We start from the raw sequence: 21,580 nt of genomic DNA, 5'->3' as shown, positions 1-21,580 counted from the left end.
TTATCAATTTTTTATTTTGTCATTGATGTGTTTTGTGTTTAAGAAGTCTTTCATAATTTGAGATCACAAAGACTTTTCATATATTTTGTTTTGGAAGTTTAATAATTTTGAGTATTATTTTTAGATCTATGATATGTTTTAAATTAATTTTTATATGTGGCTTGAGATGGGTAGAGATTCTTTTTTTTTAAATTTTTTTTGCATATGGATGTTCATTTACTTCAGCATCTTTTGTTGCCAATACTTTTTTTCTATTGAATTGCCTTGGCATCTTTTCTGTACATCAATTGATCATATATATGTGGGTCTTTTTCTGGATTCTCTATTCTGCCCTCCTGATGCATGTATTTTTCTTTTTACCATGACCACACTGTCCTTATTGCTGAGGTTTTATAGTATTACAGTTAGGAAGTGTGAATTCTCCTTTGTACTTCTTTTTCAGAATTATTTTGGGTATTCCAGTTCCCTTATTTTTCCAGATAAGGCACAATTTCTTAAAAGCTAGTTACAATGGGGAGTCTGAAACTACTAATGAACTTTTTGTCTTTCATAACATTAAAATCTAGTGATCTATCATGCACAGAGTGAATCTTTTACCCGTGAATGCTTTTGTAACATTACACATAATTCATTTGGAAAATATTTGTTTCTGAATTATAAATAGGCCTTCTAGATATTGGTATATTTCATGATTTAATATTTAAAAGACACATTTGTTAATATCACCACTGATTTCATCAGAAAAAAGTATTGGGAAGGTGTCATGCTAATGGTAGTGGATGTAACTTTTCTAAAGTCTTTGTTTTTTCTTGAAAACTCAAGTCTTATCATTGGCAATGCATCATATTAATTGCTTTTCTTGAAGTAATAGACTCACTTGGTTCACTTTGGAGAACATGGCTGCCAGGTGCCTAAGAATGAGTAGCTATAGGTTGTTTTGATTACAGCTCAGCTAGCTACAAGGACTTATTTTTGAGACAACTGTTTTTACAATTGACCCTCAAACAACAAGTGTTTGAATTGCATGGTCCACATATACATGGATTTTTTTTTTTATAAATATGTTGGGAATTTTTTTCGAGATTTACAACAATTTGTAAAAACTTGCAGATGAACCACATAGCCTGGAATTATTGAAAAACTAAGAAAGGGCATGTCACGAATGCATAAAATATATGTAGATGCCAGTCCTTTATCATTTAATCCCATAAAATATACACAAATCTATTATAAAAAGGTAAAATTTATCAAAACTTAAGCATACACCTACAGACCATACATGGCACCATTTGCATTTGGGAGAAATGGAAACAAATGTAAAAATATAGTATTAAATCACAACTGCATAAAATTAACTATAGACCACACAGTACCACTGTAATAATTTTATAGCCACTTTCTGTTGCTATTGTGGTGAGCTCAAGTGTTGGGAGTATCTGTTTAAAATACAGTGTTGCCCTAATCATGTCTGCGTGAGCAGTTCATTTCTCCAGTAAATTGGGTATCACAGTAAGAAGTGATCTCTTGCGGTTCTTGCATATTTTTCATTGTGTTTAGTGCAATGCTGTGAACCTTGTAAAATTTGAATAACACCATGGGACCTATACAGAATGCTACTAGTGATGCTGGAAGTGCTACTAAGAAGTGAAGAAAAGCCATGACATCATAAGAAAAAGTTGAATTGCTTGCTGTGTACCATAGATTGATGTCTGCAGCTGTGGTTGCCCATCGTTTCAAACAGATGATTCATTTTGTGAACAGATGACGTAAACTTGTGGTATCGATAAACACAGTTTAGTACTTTAAACCCATTTTCTCTTTCTTAATAACATTTTCTTTCTCTAGCTTATTTTAGTGTAAGAATTTAGTATATAATCCATATAACATACAAAATATATGTTGATCAGCTTTATGTTTATCAATAAGGCTTCCATTCAGCAATAGGCTATCAGTAAAGTTTTTGGGGAGTCAAAAGTTATATGTTGATTTTTGACTGTGGGAGTGGCACTCTTTACCCCCAAATTGTTCAAGGGTCAGCTCCACTTCACCATGCAGCAGAATTATATTTGCTTAGTTTCTATTTTGTCACATAAAATTAACTGAAAAGTAGTTTACTCAGGGGCCAAGATTTTTTTTTTTTTTTTTTTGAGTTGGAGTCTCACTCTGTAGCCCAGACTGGAGTGCAGTGGCCGCTCCCGGCCACCGCAGCCTCGACCTGCTGGGCTCCGGCGATCCTTCCGCCTCAGCCTTCCAGGTAACCGGAATTACAGGCATGCGCTACCACGCCCGGCTGATTTTTTGATTTATTGTAGAGATGAGGTCTCACTGCCCAGGCGGGTCTCGAACCCGCGGGCTCAGGCAGTCCACTCACCTCAGCCTCCCAAAGGATTACAGGCTGAGCCACTGAGCCCGGCTCCAAGATTTAATAAAATTAACAATTTCTGCTGTTTTTCATCATGGATACTCTTAAGTAAAGTGAAACTGGTGTTGTCCAGAGAAATCTTATTATGCACGTGATCACTTCCTATTGTTGTTTTTATACTTACACTACAGAAATTAACCTGGAAACCTAAACCCAGCATTATAACACTGGGAAGATAATCAATTGCTGACATTTTAGGAAGTTGCTATCTTGGGAAACAGTTTCCTATTTTGAGATCTAATATGACTATATTGTTGTTTTATTATCTTATAGGTGCTATACTTGGTAGATCAGAAACTCAGGAGTGTCTTTTCTTTAATGCCAATTGGGAAAAAGACAGAACCAATCAAACTGGTGTTGAACCCTGTTATGGTGACAAAGATAAACGACGACATTGTTTTGCTACCTGGAAGAATATTTCTGGTTCCATTGAAATAGTGAAACAAGGTTGTTGGCTGGATGATATCAACTGCTATGATAGGTAAGGACACATTTTATTTTTTATGATAGTATAGAGTAATTTTTATCCTTTCTTCCTTTTAAAGGGGGAAAGATCAGTGCATGGATTTTCACTTAAGTGTTTCTTGTTTTTTTTTAAATGGGATTATGAAGAACATTATAACATGTTCTAATTTTAATGAATTTTAAAGTAATAAAATAAACATGGTGTGTTTATGCTTTATCTTTGACATGTTTTGAATACTCTACCAAATAGTAAGGTCTCTTAGATAAGAAACATTTCTTTCCCCATGTTGTTAGGATTATAAACTTTTTAAAATGTCAATGTTAAGGAAAAGAGTTTTTAAAAATTGCTTTAAAAGAGAGTATATTTGTTGAAAATCTATTTTCAAGGAGAATACAGCTTAATCGTAGTATTTAATTTCCTTTCGGTTTCCTTCTTTATATATCTGGAAGGAATTGATCTTATTACACTTTCTCTTTTTATTTTCCCCAAGAATTCTTTTGTTCTTTACCCCAAGAGTCATTTTTAACTTTGTGTTCAGAATTACATCTGAAATAACACAGTCCTCATAGAAAGCCACATTTTATTTAAAAGATCTTGTTTTATTCTGTACTGGAAAGAAAATATAGTGGCCATGTTATTGACTGCCTATGATCTTTCTGTAAGGAGTCCTGTAGTTGTTGACTGACATCTTATCTGCCTGGGCCTCAGAATTTCCACTGTGAATGGGTGCTGAAGCTGCAAAATCCTAGATAACCAGATATTTTGAGCCATAAAGTGCTGCTATATATACTAGATACTAGCTCTAGATACTTCTGAATCCAATTTTAGGAGCCTCAATTGATTACCTAGAGCCTGTGATAGATTAGTCATAAGTAACATATGCAAAATGCTTTGAATAAGCCCTTGAAAGTTGAATTTTACATTTTATGAGAAATTAGAACATAGTCACTTAGGTATATATTTAGCATTTAGGGTGTACTTCTGAGTCTGAATTTTCCAGGGATCATTTCTGTACACTTAAAATTTTGCTGCATTTCTGATTATTAGCCTGTCTACTAACAGAAGTGGTCATCAAATGATATGTGCTATTATGAAAGATAAATAGGATGAAATGGGGGGAAAATGAGGTTTGAGTATGTCATCTTTATGCAAAACTATCTTCTGTGAACTAGTTGAAATCAATGTTCCTATTCTTTTTTGCAGTAAAAAACAATTGTGCTTTTTTACCTAAGACCAGTATTTTAGTTATGTGACTCAGGTAGAGTAGTAGGTAGATTCACTGGAATCCGAGGAGTAGGTTGTCATTGCAAATGCTTGCTTTTAGAGTGGTGATTATTATTATATTATCTTTGTTTCTGGGGGTTAAATACTAATTTAAAAGTTTGTGAATTTTTGTTTTTATACTCTAAATTTGATTGAAAAACAAATAGTAAGGATAGTTAAAAAAAAGTAAGAGAAAGGAAGGTTCAAGAAATGTCAAACTGGAAGAAAAAAACCTTATAAAAGAATGAAGTTGAATGGTGGAAAGCAATTTTGTTGAACATAGACTTAGTCTCTAGAACAAATCCTAATCAATCACTAAGAAACATTTAAATCTATTTTTTTAACTAAACTTTTAAATATTGCAAATAAACATCAAACACTAAGTATTTAATCTTGCTAATCTCCTGTAATTTGAGTCATGATTTTAAATATTTTAAAAATTTATTCATTCCTTTTTATAAACTGTTTAAACTTAGCTTTCCCTTGTCTTTTTTTACCTTCTATCAAGTATTTCTTGGTATAATGTTTTAAAGTTTTATTTTGCTAAAACTTCTATCTCCCTGAAATTTCTTGAGCTTTTCACTTAGGAGTAAACTAATTATTCTAACAACTAGAATAATTAGTTAAACTTATTATTCTAACAACTGGCACAAAAGTTTAGCTTATTTTCAAGACATTGAGTAAGTTCACCTGATGTTTATTTGCAATATTTAAAAGTTTAGTTAAAAAAATAGATTTAATTGTTTCTTAGTAATTGATTAGGATTTGTTCTAGAGACTAAGTCTATGTTTTTTTTTTTTATGACTTAGGTCTCGTGTGGAAGGCTGCTTTTTCCTCTCCTTTTTAAAAAAGTAGCCTAATTCTAATCAGTTTGAGTTACTGGGTCCTACATGATAATATGATTGTTGTTACATATTTGTTCTCTACTTGTTGATCTCAACCCTGTTCATTGAGTTCAGATAATTAAAATCTACACTATGAAATAAATGACGCTATTAATTCCCACCTTTAGTTTGGGTCTCTGCTGTTAAGTATGTTCTGCCCATGAGATGTGAGGTTTTAGTTTTTGTATTTACAAAATGGAAAATCTATGCTTCCTGTGAGCACAAAATACTCCTCAACCAAATTGCTTCATTGACTTTATGGTTCCTCTTGAAACTTTTCTAATAATTTTTTTTTGTTTTAAAAATGGTTGCCTTAGATTGCTTATTAAAAACCAAATTAAAGCAATAGTCTCCAGTAGTCAGTGTGATGTTTGTAGCATCAGTTGTTATTTTGTTTTTTCATTTTTGCTGATAAGATTTAATAACCAGGAATCCAGGAGCACTTTTGCCTTTTAAGAATTGATAATTAGATATTAATAAAGATTTTGAAGTTGAATATAAATGACTCATTTGTTATTTTATCTCTGTGAAGAAAAATACCTAGTGTAGTCAGTATAATAATATTGATTTTAATTATTTCCCATCTGTTTATTTATAGGACTGATTGTATAGAAAAAAAAGACAGCCCTGAAGTATATTTTTGTTGCTGTGAGGGCAATATGTGTAATGAAAAATTTTCTTATTTTCCGGAGATGGAAGTCACACAGCGTAAGTTCAGAGGGAAAATACATAGGTTTGTTCAACTAGTAGGTTGAAAACAAAGTGTATTTGTGTTGGTAGAGTGGTTTACTTCTGCCTCCAATATTCTATTTTTTTCCAAAAGTTTGACACTATGATTAATATTTATTAGGGAATATTATAGACTATATCTGAGTTATTTCCCCCCCTCCCTTTTCCACAGCCACTTCAAATCCAGTCACACCTAAGCCACCCTATTACAACATCCTGCTCTATTCCTTGGTGCCACTTATGTTAATTGCGGGGATTGTCATTTGTGCATTTTGGGTGTACAGACATCACAAGATGGCCTACCCTCCTGTACTTGTTCCAACTCAAGTAAGTTATTGTCCCATACTTTGTAGTGTTTTACATTTTATATATTTGAGAAATATTACTGTGGTGAAATCCTCCAGTTTGTTGTAAGTTATTTTCCTTTGGTGTTAGGTTTTGAATGTTTATTGTCATGGGAACTGTAGCTAATTTTGCAAACTTATTAATTTACAAGTCCCAATCTTGTTTCATTTAAGGGTAGAGGTAATGTACAATGAGAAGTATTCCCTTTCCTGTTCCTCTTGAGAGAATTTTGCTTCCCTTCTAATACTTTTAAGTATTACTTGCTTTGTTTCTTGAAAATAATTAATGAGGAGAAGCAGCGATACTTTTTTCCCTTCCATCCCCTACTCCATTCCTAAATTTCTGTGCCTTTTGCAAGACTGCTTGCCAAAACATCCTTTTAATCATGGAGAGAGACCCAGGAAAGTAACTAAGAAGGTATAGAAAAGAAGGTTTCATAAAGGCTTCAGGGGGATGCATCCATAAAAATGTTTAAGGGAAGAAGAGCAGAAGAACAACCTTTCTCTAACATATGTTGTTGGTCAATCAAGTATATAATTGATTGTATCACATGTATTCTAAAGACTAAAACTTTTAAAAACTCTTGTTTCTCACTTAGCCTACCCCAAATATTTCTGGAGATAGAGGTGTAGAGGGTAATCACATTAAATTCATTAAGTTTTCTCCATTTTCTATATGTATAGACACTTTGTACTAGTCCAGTGCTTTATAAGGACCTTTCATGGGAGTAGTTAATATTCTATGGGCCTGGGAAAGCTGATAACTATTTGCTATCCTTGCTTGAGTCATCTCTAAATTCTAGTTTTTAGTTGTATCTTTTCACTCTTAAGATTATATTACCTTAGCCCTCTGGATCTCTTGGTTTAACTTTGTTTCTCTAATACCAGTAGGATTAATGGTTAAAACTTGATAGAAGAAAATGGTAAAGTCCTATAATTTAATGTCCAAAACAACTCCTTCTCTCTAATCTTTATTTACATAATACACTTCTTTCTCAGTACTTGCAGCAATCTGTTAGCATTAGATCATTGATTCCCATAATCTTTGTAAGATGTGTAATATGGAGAAATAAACCCAAAGATAAAATACTTTGTTCAGTAATTAGGTAAGCACTATTTTTTACAGCTTAAATATTTTAACTTTTAAACATCAGTAAGTTTGAATTCATTAAAAATCAATTGTAAAAAGTGTTTTAAGAAAAAAGTTGTAATGCCTAATATATGTAGTTTATTCCAAATGGCCAGAGGATACCTTTTGCTTCTGTCAGTGGTAACTTTTAAAAAATTTGTTCAGTCTAAATTTAGAAGAGAGGATATTCAGTAATATAATAGTTTCCTGGATTTACTCTAGATCTGTGGAATGATGGAAACAGCTGAAAATCACATTTATAAATAAATTTGTTAGTATTTTTATATAAGGAACTTTTTGATGTAATCTTACATAGATAACACTGATCTGCATATAGTAATGATACAAAAGTGTAGCTAAGGCATTTAAAAAAAGAGATTCATATCCTATATGCGAGGTCACTTTATTTAGAAATAGTAATTAATTCAAGGGTTTAGACTTCCAAAAAGGTAATATGTTGTTACTAATCATAAATAACTAAGAACCAGGGGTCTTTCATGAGTATCCATTTCTGTGGGTATTAGATATGTTATGGTTAATGTTACTGTACACATTTATTTAGTACTTGTATTGCTTTGTCATGAATTCACATGAATTTGTGGCCAACTTGTTACAAAAGGTTTAGGTTTATCTCCTATTTAGAAATAATAATAATGACATGAAGCATTATTGAACATTTCCAATGTACTAAGGCACTGTTAAGCTGTTATGCATAAAGATATAAATTATATAGGAATATATAAAAACATATAAGTATATAGAATTTTTAAAATTGACTTTCAAATTGTGAGACTGGTATCATCTTTGGAATTTGTTAAAAAATACAAGTTTTGGGACCACATCCCTGAAAGTATGAAATGGGGCCTGAGACATTATGTTTTTAATAAGCTTCCCATGCAATTCTAGTGACCAGCGAGGTCTGAAAAACACTGATCTAATTTTACCCCATAGGGTTGTTTATGTAGTAAACCCCCCATTTTATAGCTAAAGAAATTGAGACAGCAAAGCTCACAAGTGTCAGAGCTAGAATCTGACCCAAGAACTCCTTGACACTAAAGCTTTGTTTGTGTTGCATGTGCTGTTCTTCCTCTCTTTTTTCGGAAAGCGAATGCTTCTGGCGTTTTCTTATACTTCGGTAAACATCCCTGCCATCTCAAAGTCATTCTATAAGCTAATTTATTTTCCTACTTTTGAATATTGAATAATTTGTATTACTACTAAAAAGAGCACTAACATCATCTCATTTCAACATTGTCTCACATTGGACAGAAGGATAAAAGTCACAGATATATCAAAGGCCATATTCATGTTTTTTTTATGACATAGTTTTTTTTTTTTAAGCACATTTTACAATAGGGTTTATTAACTCCATTTTACAAAAGAGTTTATGAACATAAGCTTGGGTTGTAGGTGAAAATTCCTGTGCTTCTGTGGATACTGCCACTGCTTACTGGTTGTTCAAATCTTTTTTGAAGGGTAGGAGAAGTACAGTAGAAGAGTCATATCATACATTTGAAATCTTAAGGTGACTTTTATATTTTACCTCATATTTATGTCTCCATATTCCAAGTTTAATTCCAAGACCAGTTAGAAAAAGGTCTTACATTCTTACCATGGACTTCTGGAACATTCTTTCACCAGAATCTTTAAATGCTTTTAGACAGTGCCATAAAATTTGTCATTCTTTTTCTTAGGGAAACTTTTTTTCAAAGCTTTGGCTAAAGACTGATTTGTGAATGAACTGATCTATTTTAAGGTATTGTTCTCATTATTACTAGGGTGGCTCTAGTAATTAAGTAGTGGGATTCTGTATCTCTAAGATGTCAAGTTGCTGAGAGTTTTTTTCTGGTTGGTTAGTATTTTATGCTGAAGAAGTAATGTAGTAATATAAGTGCTTTAAAATATGGTCTCTATGTTTATTCTAAAATAAATCTAGCTCACTTAAGTGCTTAGAGAAAAGCAGTTTGCTGTTGCTTTTTTACTGAAGCCATTTATATTTCCTTAAAATTCATAAGTATGATTTATCTACCATTGTTTCATGGTATTACTTTCATCCCATTTATCCCAGATGAAAGCCTTGAAGACAACTTCTGTTCCTGGCTCTGATATTTACCAAGTACTGTTGGTTTACCTTTTCATCTTATGGATCCTATTGTTCAGGACATTATTATTTCTAAGGTTAAGATTTCTTGGTTGCAGATTAGTTGGTTTTCTTGCTTGAAGTTCTCTCCCTTCATTTGTATTATTTCCAGAATCACATTTTATATGTTCAATTGTGTTACTTCTGAGCTTACTTTTGAGTTAAACTAAAATATTTTTATGGCTCCCAGTGATCCACAGCAGAGAAAACAAAATTTGGAACATGTCATATGGTCTTCCATACTCTGCCTTTGGGTTCTTTCTTTCCACTACACCCTAAGCCATCTCTCATATGCATCTGGAATTGTGTTAGTTGTGTACTGTCCTTGAAAGAATTTAGAAAATAGTGCTCAACTCATTTTCTGTCATCTGTAATTCAGATGAATAATTCCATTTGAGAAGGGTTCCTTGTCAAGTGTGTATATGTGCTATTCTCCCACTAGAATGTAAGCTTCATGAGATAAGGTATGTATTGTAACTACTACTGTATCTTATGCAGTGTTTGTATTTAATAATTATTCTGTAAGTGCTGCATTGCTGAATTGAGTTTGTTGCATTTAGAATTTTACTGTGATGTTAATGCTGTAAGCCCAGAGATTCTTTTAATAAGCATTCAGGTGTTTTAGGACTTGACCTTAAGATAAATTTTTTTTTTTTTTTTTTTTTTGAGTTGGAGTCTCACTCTGTCGCCCAGACTGGAGTGCAGTGGCCACTCCCGGCCACCGCAGCCTCTACCTGCTGGGCTCCGGCGATCCTTATGCCTCAGCCTTCCAAGTAGCTGGAATTACAGGCATGCGCTACCACGCCCGGCTGATTTTTTGTTTTATTGTAGAGATGAGGTCTCACTGCCCAGGCGGGTCTCGAACCCGCGGGCTCAGGCAGTCCACTCACCTCAGCCTCCCAAAGGTGCAGGATTACAGGCTGAGCCACCGAGCCCGGCTTAAGATAAATTTTGAGGCCATGTTTTTGGGGTGTGTAAAATATGTTGAAGTGTTCCAGGATCTTAGAATGATATTATTCAGTTTTTTCTGTAATCACAGACTGAAGCTTCCTATCAGTTTTTATTATCCTGGTCACTTTTCTTTAGCCTGTGCTGACACTGCCCTTCTACATGTAGGAAGATGCAGTGAGTAAACTGAATGCAAACTGGTTTTTCTAGTGACAGTGAGTCATAAATATGAGGGAATTGATAAATTTCTTAATAATAAAGAAGTCTTACTGTGGTTAGGGTTAACATAGTTTCAGTAAAACCGAATTGCTTTCACAGCCGTATGTGAGCTTATGTTTCCTGCTTATAAGATCTATATTCGTGCTGATCAAAAAATATCACTTGAGAAAAAATGGAATTTTAGGAGTTAGAAATGACCTACCTTTAACAAAGTACAAAGTTAGCTTCTTGTTCATTTTAAAATCCTATATAAAGGCACTTTAGTATTGAAACATTAATACTTTTTAAAATGACATCAGTCTGTTCATTATGACATTTTATCTGGGTGCTAGTTTGGTAAGGACTAAAGGCTTTTGGGATACTTAAATTGAGCATGCAAAATAATCCTGTTGACCTTAACATTAACGTAATAATAGGTTGTCATTTCATGGTTTATCAAATTACTATCCACTGAGAAGCCAAACTATCTATGAAAATGCTTTGTAGAATTTGCCTCTTCATCTTGAATTCTATATAGTATTCATTTAAAGTTAATAAGTAACTGAGGCCAGGTGTGATGGCTCAAGCCTGTAATCCCAGTACTTTGGGGGACCAAGGCAAGAGAATTGCCTGAGTCCAGGGGTTCAAGACCAGCCTGAGCAACTTGGTGAGACTCGTCTCTACAATATATATAAAAAAAATTAGCGGGGTGTGGTAGCGTGCACCTGTAGTTCTTCTGGTTACTTGAAAGGCTGAGGGGAAGGATTGCCTGAGTCCAGTTGACACTGGGGTGGGCATGAGCGTGCCACTGTACTCCAGCCTGGGTGACAGACTGATACTCTGACTCAAAAAACAAAAAGAACCTGAAAGGGTGGGATAATGTTATTCAGCCAAGTTAATTTGAGAAGGCATACTGCTTTCTTATTAGGGGAAGATGCAGGAGAAAGGCACTAAATTCTACTAAAAGTAGTTAATATGCTCATATTAAGTTGTACTTACAAAATAAATATTACATCCATAGAAACGTATCTTGAAATAGGTTGACTGCTAAGTGGTTGGAGTTTATGAAGACATCTCTTTCTCTCTTTGACTTTTTCTTTTGCACTCTCTCTCTACTTTTTAAATTTTTCTGATTAAAAACTTAATTATAAATATATGCTAGTTGAAACAAGAAAATTATTTAACAAGTACATCAAAATAAAGAGAGAATTATCTGTTCCTCCTCATTTTCCTTTCTCTATCACTTTTCTGAAATTAACCAATTTTAATAGGTTGGTGCATATCATTTGATACCATTCTCTAATCTTATTTTTTTGAGTAAATAATTTTCTTTCTTATAAACTATATAATATTATACCATAACTGGCTTCTTTTAATTTAACTGTATGTTGAAGACAGCTTTTCAGCTTGGTATTTTTAAACCTATCTCATTTGTTTAAATGATGTGTTTTTAAGTGATATTTAATGGAACTTTATCATATGCTCATGAAATACCAGCATTTGATTTTTTTTGGTAAAAATTGTGTATATTAAAAAAATTGTACAGAAAATTTTGTACATAAATTTAAGGTGCACATTGTAATGTTTTGTTAGCCTAGAGTTTGTATTAGGTTTCTGTTAAGAGAGAGAACCTACAGTTCACAAATATTTTCTTTTTTTTTTTTTGAGTCAGAGTCTCACTCTGTCTCCCAGTTTAAAATATGATGATATAATGCTTTTGTCTTATGCTTGAGCATTTCTTTTCTGTATATGCCCAAGAAATAGTACAGGTATACTATAGATATTCCTCCTTCTGTGCATCACCTTGGCGCATGATTATTTTTATATTGGTAACCTAAGTTGCCACTTTTATATATATTTCTAAACTAATTGTGGTAGAAGTGTCATAAATTATTTATAGACATGCAGTTTGACAAAAAATTACTCTCATCAGATGTATATAATTTATTCTACTTACACATGCTCAGACAGGACCAGTTGAAGATTGTCTAAAATTCTGTGTCCAAAAACAAAAAGGGAGGAAATGTTAACAAAACTTAAAGCTTTATCAACAGCTTAAACAAGTTAAAGCTGCAAATTAAAATTGAAGTGCCTTATTCCTAAAAGTGAGTTCCCTTTAAATTTTAAAGTATTGAATTCAGGTTTTCTTTGGCTTGCATAGGGCTTCGCCTGCCAATTTACAAATGGGATTGGTACATATAGACAGAGTACATAATTTATCCTTTTCCTTGTCTGGCAAGGAGATGGTAGCTAGGAGGAAGTGAGTTTTCTTTTTCTGTATATTTTTCATTTCCTGGACCTCATCGTAGACTTGTATTTTCATTCCTAGTTACTGCATTGCTGTCAAATCTTTTCCTATTAGTTTAAAGTAACACAAATTAAAAAAGTCTTTTTGTTAATGAAAGCTTATAGCAGATGGGCTAGGAAGTGTTCGGGTTTTTGTTTGTATTTGCCTTAACCACTCATCTGGTGCCGCATGGATAGTAAAAATGGCACAAGGACAGCCCTTGCTTGCCCTTCTACTGGAGCACACAGTTAATATGTAGGTGAACTAAAACAGATTGGCTGGTTAACTTTGCAGCTTGGAAATGAGGGGTAAAGAGAGTAAGAAGAGAGTTGCTTCAACTACTTGAATGAAGGGTGGAAGAAGGGAGGAAAGGTCTGGTTCCAGTTCTGCACTGATTGGGAGAAGAGCCACCTCTGGGTGCTTGGCTATGCTAAGTACTCAATAAATGGTAGCTATTATTGCTAACAGAGAACAAGGTTAAAACTGAACTCAAGCCAGGCATGGTAGCCTATAATCCTGGGACTTAGGGAGACAGAGGCTCGAAGATTGCCTGAGCCCAGAGATTCGAGATCAGCTTGGGCAACTTGGTAAGACCTCATCTCCCCCAAATAAATAAAAAAAGTTAGCCAGGTGTGGTAGTGTGTGCCTGTAGTTCCAGCTATTTGGAAAGCTGAGGTGGAAGGATCTCCTGAGCCCAGCAGTTTGAGGCTGTGGTGACTGTGAGTGTGCCACAGAGTGAGACTCCACCTCAAAACAAGCAAACAAAAAAAAACTGAGCTCAAACGATCATTTTTATTGAAACTATTGTTGATATTTATCAAGATTAATACTTTTAAATTAACTTGGTGTAATAAAAGATTTCATTTTGAGTTTTGTATCAAGCACTGTATGGAGTGCTTTATACATATCAGCTTATTTAATCTTCCAGTACCCCATGAAATAGGTTCTGTTTATCAAGTCCATTTTATAGATAAGAAAATTAAGGCACTCATAAGTGAAGTGATTTGGCTTAGAGTCACGCTACTGAGTGGCAAAGCTTGGGCATTTATATCCAAGGATTATCATCCATTGATTAACTGGCTTATTTCAATAAATAAGTGGGGTACATAAAAAAACTACAGTAGGATAAATGGATAATAGTACATAAATTACATTTAAAATAGTTTTTATAGTGAACCCTTGGAGATAACCATTTTACCACATCACAGTTTATTCATGGTACTTTTTCTGTTTTCCAGCTTCACTTGCAGAATACAAATGCTAAAATAAATCAGAATAAAATTTCTTCTATAGTCAGTCAAAAGCCTGATTCTATTGAGTAGCCACCCCACAAGGAGAATGGGCATGCCTACATATCTTTCAGACTTTTATCTCCCGTGCTGGCTGCCCCTAGGTGCCATACTTCTTAGAAAACATATCCAGAATCCTCATTTCATCTACCTTGGTCTTTCTATGCTTTGATTTCAAAAGGCGTAAGATGAGAGAGACTGTAGGCAGTAACTTTTCTTGTTAGTCATAAAATGTTGAATGAGGTGTCCAAAAAAGGGGAAAAAAAATCAATCTACATCTATCTATTAACCTACCTACCTACCTATCAACCTGTCTATCAGTATAGATATTTCTTGGACTGGTTTATGCTTCTATATAATGTGTTATATTTGTTATATATAAACATAAAACTTTATTTCTAGAAAGATGTCTTTGTATTCCAGACAGTATATCTAACTGCCTACTAAGTATCTCTGTTTAGATGTCTCCAACCACTATTATTCAAGGGTAAAGATTGTCACTCCCAAACCTGGTTTTTACTTAGTAAATGGAACCGCTGTTCGTTTAGTTGCAAAAGTCAGAAATCTCAGATATGTCCCAATGCTTTTTTTCACCTTAGCTGCCTCCCTCTTGTACTTACTCCACTTCTCAAGGGTTCCTCTCCCGAGGGAAATATATTTAACCTGCTATTGTAAATCAGGTTTCTCTTTACAGATGTTCACAGTACTGAATTCCTTTTTATTGCTCTTAGCTTATAATTATAGTAATGTGAATTGTTGATTAGTTTTTCTACCCCCTCACTACTGTAAGCTTCATGAGAGCCTGGCTAGTCAGTGTCTGGCACAAACTAGGCACTCAGTAAACATTTCTTGAATGAATTAATGAATGGAGAAGTACTCTTCATTCTTTTCTGATGTTTGGCAATAGTTTTTTTTCTCATCAAAGGGCTAAGCAACAAGGCTCTTTTTCATGTACAAACCTGATTACTTGACATTAATGTGCAGCTTTGATTTTTACTGTTACATTAAGTTACAGTATATAATGTGCAGCTACATTTTCTGTGTTATGAATTCATACTGTTTTGTTTGGTTATTTTTTTGCCTGTTCATATATTTCAATGCATTTATTTTTTTGTATTTTGGTTTGACCCTTCTTATTTTACCGCACAGCTTATACATTGAGCCCTGTTGTTGGTGTTTCTTCTTTGCTATTCTAATGTTCATTTGTTGAAAGTATTTTAAGCTAAGATATACTTTATTTTGTATTGATTTACTTATTATAATGAATTTATTTTTGGGAGTTCGGTCCTGACCCTTCATATTGTTTATATGTTGAGGCTTGCTCTTAATGTCTGTTGTTTAGTTTGGGATATTTTATAACTTATTCTAATATTCATTTATTGGGAAGTGCATTGAGCAGAGGCATACTTTTTGGAAAGATGCATGGATAACACCTACTTGCACAGGGTTAGTATAGTGTCAACGTTATCTCTGAAAGCACCTGTATTTAAACAAGATCAAACATCCTTTGAGCCTTGAGAAACTATAGTCTCGTTATTCGGTTGACATGTATTTCTTTCAAGAGATGAATTTTACTCCGGAGTGCTGATAAGATGTTTTGATAGTAGGATTAGCTTAGCCTTTTGGATGAATTATAAATAGTCTTGAATCATTATCACAGGAGTAAAATCTAGAAGGAAGAAAAACTAGTTAAGCAAGTGGTGCAGATAAATGAGTTGTCAATTCTTTTTGTCAGTGCTATGTTCTCTGTAGAAATATTGGAAACTGGGGAATATAATTACCCATTGGAGGAATTCTCAGCATTCCTTAACAAATTGGCAACAGTATTTCTCCTAATTTTAAATTTAGGCCCTTATTTATTTTGGGATGACTGGAAAAATGAAAATCTTGTTCTCTGTCAGTATCTGAGTATCTCAGGATGTGAGGTGTATGGTGCTTGTTCCCAGGGCCACTCCTGCTTAATTTCTTCACCTTGATGTGGCTGGGCAAGTAGGTTAACAGAAACCCTGGTCTGTCATTGAGTTTTACTTAATTCTGATGATCTTGTTCTTCCCGTCTTAATTGTCTTGCCATGGTCTATTATTTCTGTTGTACACACTCACATAGCCACCAGAAAGTTTCCAATCTCACCATTATGATTTTACTGTCTTCTATGAAAGGGCAGTGAGGTAGTTCAGAAAATAGGAAATTTAAGATTCTGACAACTGTCAGAAAGTGTAGTCTCAGAAACTTATTCTAGCTATATGTAAATTTCCTCAGAGCTGCTAGCTAGTTTTTGTTAAAAGCACTACTGCCCTCTGGTGTCCAGCATGCAATTCCAACCCATTTCTTCCTCAGTTAAGTTGCTTATTACTCTTATAGTTTAGACTTTAGGACATCTTAGAAAAATAAATAATAATTATTTAAGTCTTGGTTTCGTTTATTTTCTTGGCATAAAGTCCATTGGATCAGTTAACTTGGGGCTATACTAGAGTCAATAATTTGTTTCCTACCTATTCCTCATTTCCAAGGGGGTCTTTTCGCTACTGCTTTCCTGGTTATAAGGAAAGAGCTCTCAGTCAATTAAAAAATACAATACATTGAATCACTGCCAACTTTTAAAAAGCTAAACCAGTATTCTCTTTCCTTCCCTTTTGTAACTGATGTGTCATTTTCATTTCATTCTGGATATGAATCGTAATATCTTTTGCCTGTGTTTTTTCTTCACAAGCACGCCTTTCATATAATGATAGAGGTAAGATGCATTGATGTTTGTTTTATGGTTGTGGAACTTTTCGTGGATGCATACTAAACATTGTGTCCTTAAATTTTTGTTGTTGTTATTGCTTTACTGTACATTACTTATAGTTTATACATTTATGTTACAAAGAGCTTTCCCCCCTCACTTTTAATATTAAAAACAGGATGGGTTTGACATGGATAATAGCTTTTGGTTATAAGGGATTTAACAGTATTTATACTTCTCTAAGGAAGAAGGTAGAAACAACTATTTTACTTGATTAGAAGCTGACACCTAATGGCTTCATTAGCCTTAAAAACCTTGTATTGGTTAATTTTTATAGTTGTCATTAGCTTAAATGTCAGCATAAACTCATTTTTAACAGGGGCTGACTTTCTGGTCCAGCCCATTATCTTTTAATGTGAAATCTATATTTTTGAATAGTTTAATCTTTTGGCATCTTTAGCAGTTGAACTAGCTACAGAAGTGTAACTTTTGATGGGATTTTTTTTGCTGTCTGGAGGTTTAAGGGCATAATTAAATTAAAATTCGCCCTTCAGACGGAGAAATCAGAATGTGTAAAATGATCACAGACTACTTTGCAGTGCCCTGCCTCTAATAGTGTGTTTTATTATTGGTTATAGTAATGATACTGGATAGTGGTAGTGGAAGGGTGGACTTTTTTGTAGTCATTTCAACATGTCTCTTCAACGTGATTTCTTCTGATACCATAATTTTCACATACAAATGGATAAAGAAATGTAGTTAGAGCATGTTCCAATGCATATTTTTTTAGTTTTGCAAAATAGCCTGGCTGTTGTAATGGAAACTTAGAGAAAGTTTTCAGGAATTCTGAAGTTCTTACCGTTGCAACCCTCCCCCCCCACACACAAATTGGTTTCTCTGTGTAGCAGGGCAGAGCCTGGTTTTATGAATGACATCAGAATGTTGTTTGTCATTATGCAATTTAAGTCTGAATTGTTTCCCCAGGGGTTCATATATTTTAAAGGTAACACTTTTTTCCCCCTAGAATCCAGTATTGAGTTTTTCGGAAGTTACTATAAAGATGGTGATTAACTGAAAATCATTTCTAGTATTTTTAGATTAAGGGATAAATAAGACCTAGGTATTAGAGATACACTTAAAGCTTCATTCTAGTAATGTTTTATTAAAAAAGCAAAAAGGCATATTAGTGTTACAGATAGTTATATGTGCTACAAAGTTACTCCTTTTTGAACTAAATTCTTTAAATATTAAGGAATATTATTTAAAATTCCATTTAAAAACACATATTATTTCTGACGGTTTTGACCCTTTGAGAATTGGCCAGTATTCTTTTTAATTGAAACTTTTAACTTTTAAATAATTTTGACAACAGTATGTTTTCTGGCTGTTATGATACAATATTGAATATAACTATAACATTAGAAGGGTGATCAAAGATTTCTTTCTGAAACAATGTAACTTACAAACTTGCTGGACAGAGCCTTGGATCTTAAACTTTGAAGTTTAAGAATTTGGAAAACATTTGATGAACTTTTTTTCTAAACATAGGCATTGAAAATAATTGTATGTTTTCTAAAATTAATATTATGCTAAAATTGTATTTTGAACTGCTGACATATTCTTAATTTGATATGTAAATTAAATAATCTAATTTGAGACACAGATTAAATAAATATAATATAAATAAATATATATTAAAATTCAAATCTGAGTTTATGGATTGAATCATATTCATGTGGTTGATACCCTTTAGAACAGAGAATGGGTACTATGTATGTTATCTAGAGAGACCGTACTAGTCAATTCATATAAAAATTATTTTTAAAAATCTAGCATTGCTATTTAGAGTTATATTATCTCTACTTGGTTATTTTTCCTTTTTTTAGCTTTCAGCTCTTATTTGCATAATTTAGTTTTTAGTATCCTTATTTTGAAAACTTTAGCTTTCTAACCTTGTCTATTTAGCTTAAATATTTCTTTATGCAGTTATATAATAATTCTTGGGCCTTGTGGACTGAATGGGTTTCTTTGCCTCTAGCAGAGTTAATTTCAAGCTTTTTTTTCTTGTCTCCACATTCATATAAGCAGCCTACTTCTATCAGTAGAACCTCTTATTACAGGTAGAGATGATCACCTGAGTGAGGTAGGGAGGGTGTAATTTGCATAAAAACTCTCCACACATTTTTGTGTTCCCTCCCACTGAGAATCACACTTGAAAGCCTATCCTTACTATAAGATACATCTTGACCTCCTTGACCCGTCTCTCTGCTAAAGGAAAATACTGTAGCTTTACTAACCTTTCATATTTTGAATGTGGGAAGGAAAAGCAACTTTTGTAAAAATTTTTTTAAAAATCTGAATTTGAAATGAGTCACAAGAAGTCTTCTATTTTGTCTTCCTGTTTTTATAGGAATTCTCCAGGTATTTTATAAAGATTAGAAGAATAAATTGCATGTTCTTCCTGTATAATACCTTGCAGTGTTTCTGTTGTTGAGGGTCTTCCTAATGTAAACTTTTAAAATTCCTGATTGGCATTAATGGGTTGAATGGTGTCTAAAGAGAGCACTGATGGTCTTTGAGGCATTAGAAGAGGAAATAAAAAGGAAGGAGAAAGGCAGAGAGATGCATTGATCTGGAGCGACATATCATTTTCGGTGTCTGAGGTGTCACCCAGTGTCATCATATCTGTTGCTCTTGCTACAGAAAGTTTAGTTCCTCCTCGCAGTACTTGTTACACAGCCCTTGAAACATTGCTTTTCTCTGAAAACTTTCTGAAAGGCTTCCTACATCTTGCTCTAGTTGCAGATAATGAGTGGATAGGCTATTTTCCATGAAGAGTTGCCATTCTGTTGTCATAAGGAGGATTCCCTTGTGATTTGTTGATGTTGGACTCCTATTTATGTACTATATTTGCTGTTTTTTTTGAAACTATAGCCATGCACTTTTATTTACCATATATTGTTATCTATCTACTATGATGATCAAATCTTTTCTCGATTTTTATTTGTACATTCTTTGCCAATCACCTTCAGAACACAAATACCTCTAATCTTAGATAAATTTTGGAAAATAATTATAAGCAAAGGCGTGAATTGTTAATATATTGGAAAAATTAGAATGAATAAAAACAATTTGGCCATAACAATATTAATTTACATATGTCTTTTATGTGCTTTGTATTTGATATACCTATTTGCAATGTGTTTAAGAATGACTATGGGTATTTCTGACATTAATGAAGAGAAAATTTAAACCACCATTGGAAAAAGTAGTGGATTTGAGATAATAGCCATAATTTGTTATTTCTGGTATTTTTGAAATCCTCATTCTCTAAGGAAGTGTAAACTGGATGAAACAAATGAAATATTGTTAGGAGTATGCTAATGTTCATAGAAAATTATAAAGAAAATGAGTAAGACTGATCAAAAAGATTTTAGTTCTTCTACTGTATGAGAGTGTGTGTGTGTGTAGTAATAATGCTGGATATTGTTGTGAAAACTCTTAATATAAGTTGCCTGTTTTCTCACTAGAGAAAATTAGTAATGCTTGAGAACTCAGACTGGCAGGATTAAAGTTAATATCATCCATATATATTTACTGTATCTGTGAGTTTTTTTCAAGTAATGCTTGAGAACTCAGACTGGCAGGATTAAAGTTAATATCATCCATATGTATTTATTGTATCTGTGAGTTTTTTTCAGTATGCTCACCTTTTTCTCATTTTCAGAATTGATATGTATCACATTATGCTTATTTACAGCATTATTATTATTTGTCTGTAGGACCCAGGACCACCCCCACCTTCTCCATTACTAGGTTTGAAGCCACTGCAACTATTAGAAGTAAAAGCAAGGGGAAGATTTGGCTGTGTCTGGAAAGCCCAGTTGCTCAATGAGTATGTGGCTGTCAAAATATTTCCAATACAGGTATGTTTTTTGCAGTTTTGTAATCTACTTGTATGTTTTAAAAGATGTAACTGGCTAGGTCATCATAACTCAACAGTGGTCTGAAAACAGGCCATATTTCCAAGATGGTTATACTGGAAAAAGCAGTTAGCCCTTTTAATGTCTGCCTTCACATCTGAGAAATGGAATTACTACTACAGTAGCCACTATGTTTGTCTGGAATGGATTAATATAAATGAACAAGATCTTTTGCCAGTATACGAGATCTTTTGCCAGTAAAAATTCTACAGAGGTCGGGCTTGGTGGCTTAGCCTGTAATCCCAGCACTCTGGGAGGCTGAGGCAAGTGGATTTGTCTGAGCCCACGGGTTCGAGACCAACCTGGACAACTTGGCAAGACCTCGTCTCTACAATAAATAAAAAATTAGCCATGCGTGGTAGTGTGTGCCTGTAGTTCCGACTATTTGGAAGGCTGAGGTGAAAGGATTGCTGGAGCCCAGCAGGTCGATGCTGGGGTGACCATGAGTACGCCACTGCACTCTAACCTGGGTGATGGAGTGAGATTCCAACTCAAAAAAAAAAAAATTCTACAGAAATTTTTTTTATTTTTTATTTTTATTTATTTATTTATTTTTGAGTTGGAGTCTCCCTCTGTCACCCAGACTGGAGTGCAGTGGCGGCTCCCAGGCACAACAACCGCCGCCTGGCGAGCTGCTGTTATCCCTCTACCGATGACAACGTTTCAGTTGGATCATGGGGAACGGTCTACCAAGGGTGAACACTATCCCATATCACCAGCTCACCGTCTTTCATTGCCATACGGAACTCCGGATGACCATTCATCATGCGGGC

General features: G+C 33.9%; 1 protein-coding gene across 2 annotated transcripts in view; it reads left to right on the top strand.

Annotated features, from left to right (window-relative positions):
- Positions 1 to 21,580, top strand: part of ACVR2A (activin A receptor type 2A) — an 85,764-nt gene that overhangs the window by 48,060 nt on the left and 16,124 nt on the right. Inside the window, exons 2-6 of one of the 2 annotated variants that reach the window (XM_021713287.1) lie at positions 2,696 to 2,903; positions 5,634 to 5,743; positions 5,937 to 6,091; positions 16,810 to 16,833; positions 20,607 to 20,750. In XM_021713287.1, the coding sequence (XP_021568962.1) occupies positions 2,696 to 2,903; positions 5,634 to 5,743; positions 5,937 to 6,091; positions 16,810 to 16,833; positions 20,607 to 20,750 (641 nt within the window). The remainder of the gene's footprint in view (positions 1 to 2,695; positions 2,904 to 5,633; positions 5,744 to 5,936; positions 6,092 to 16,809; positions 16,834 to 20,606; positions 20,751 to 21,580) is intronic. The other variant, XM_008059875.2, reaches the window with a different exon arrangement.

This window comes from Carlito syrichta, unplaced genomic scaffold (genome assembly GCF_000164805.1).
Source record: "Carlito syrichta isolate Samal-C Ts95f unplaced genomic scaffold, Tarsius_syrichta-2.0.1 Scaffold304408, whole genome shotgun sequence".
Classification (NCBI taxonomy): Eukaryota; Metazoa; Chordata; class Mammalia; order Primates; family Tarsiidae; genus Carlito; species Carlito syrichta.
The sequence above is the reverse complement of the archived record's forward strand: the minus strand, read 5'-3'. Positions and strand labels throughout refer to the sequence as shown.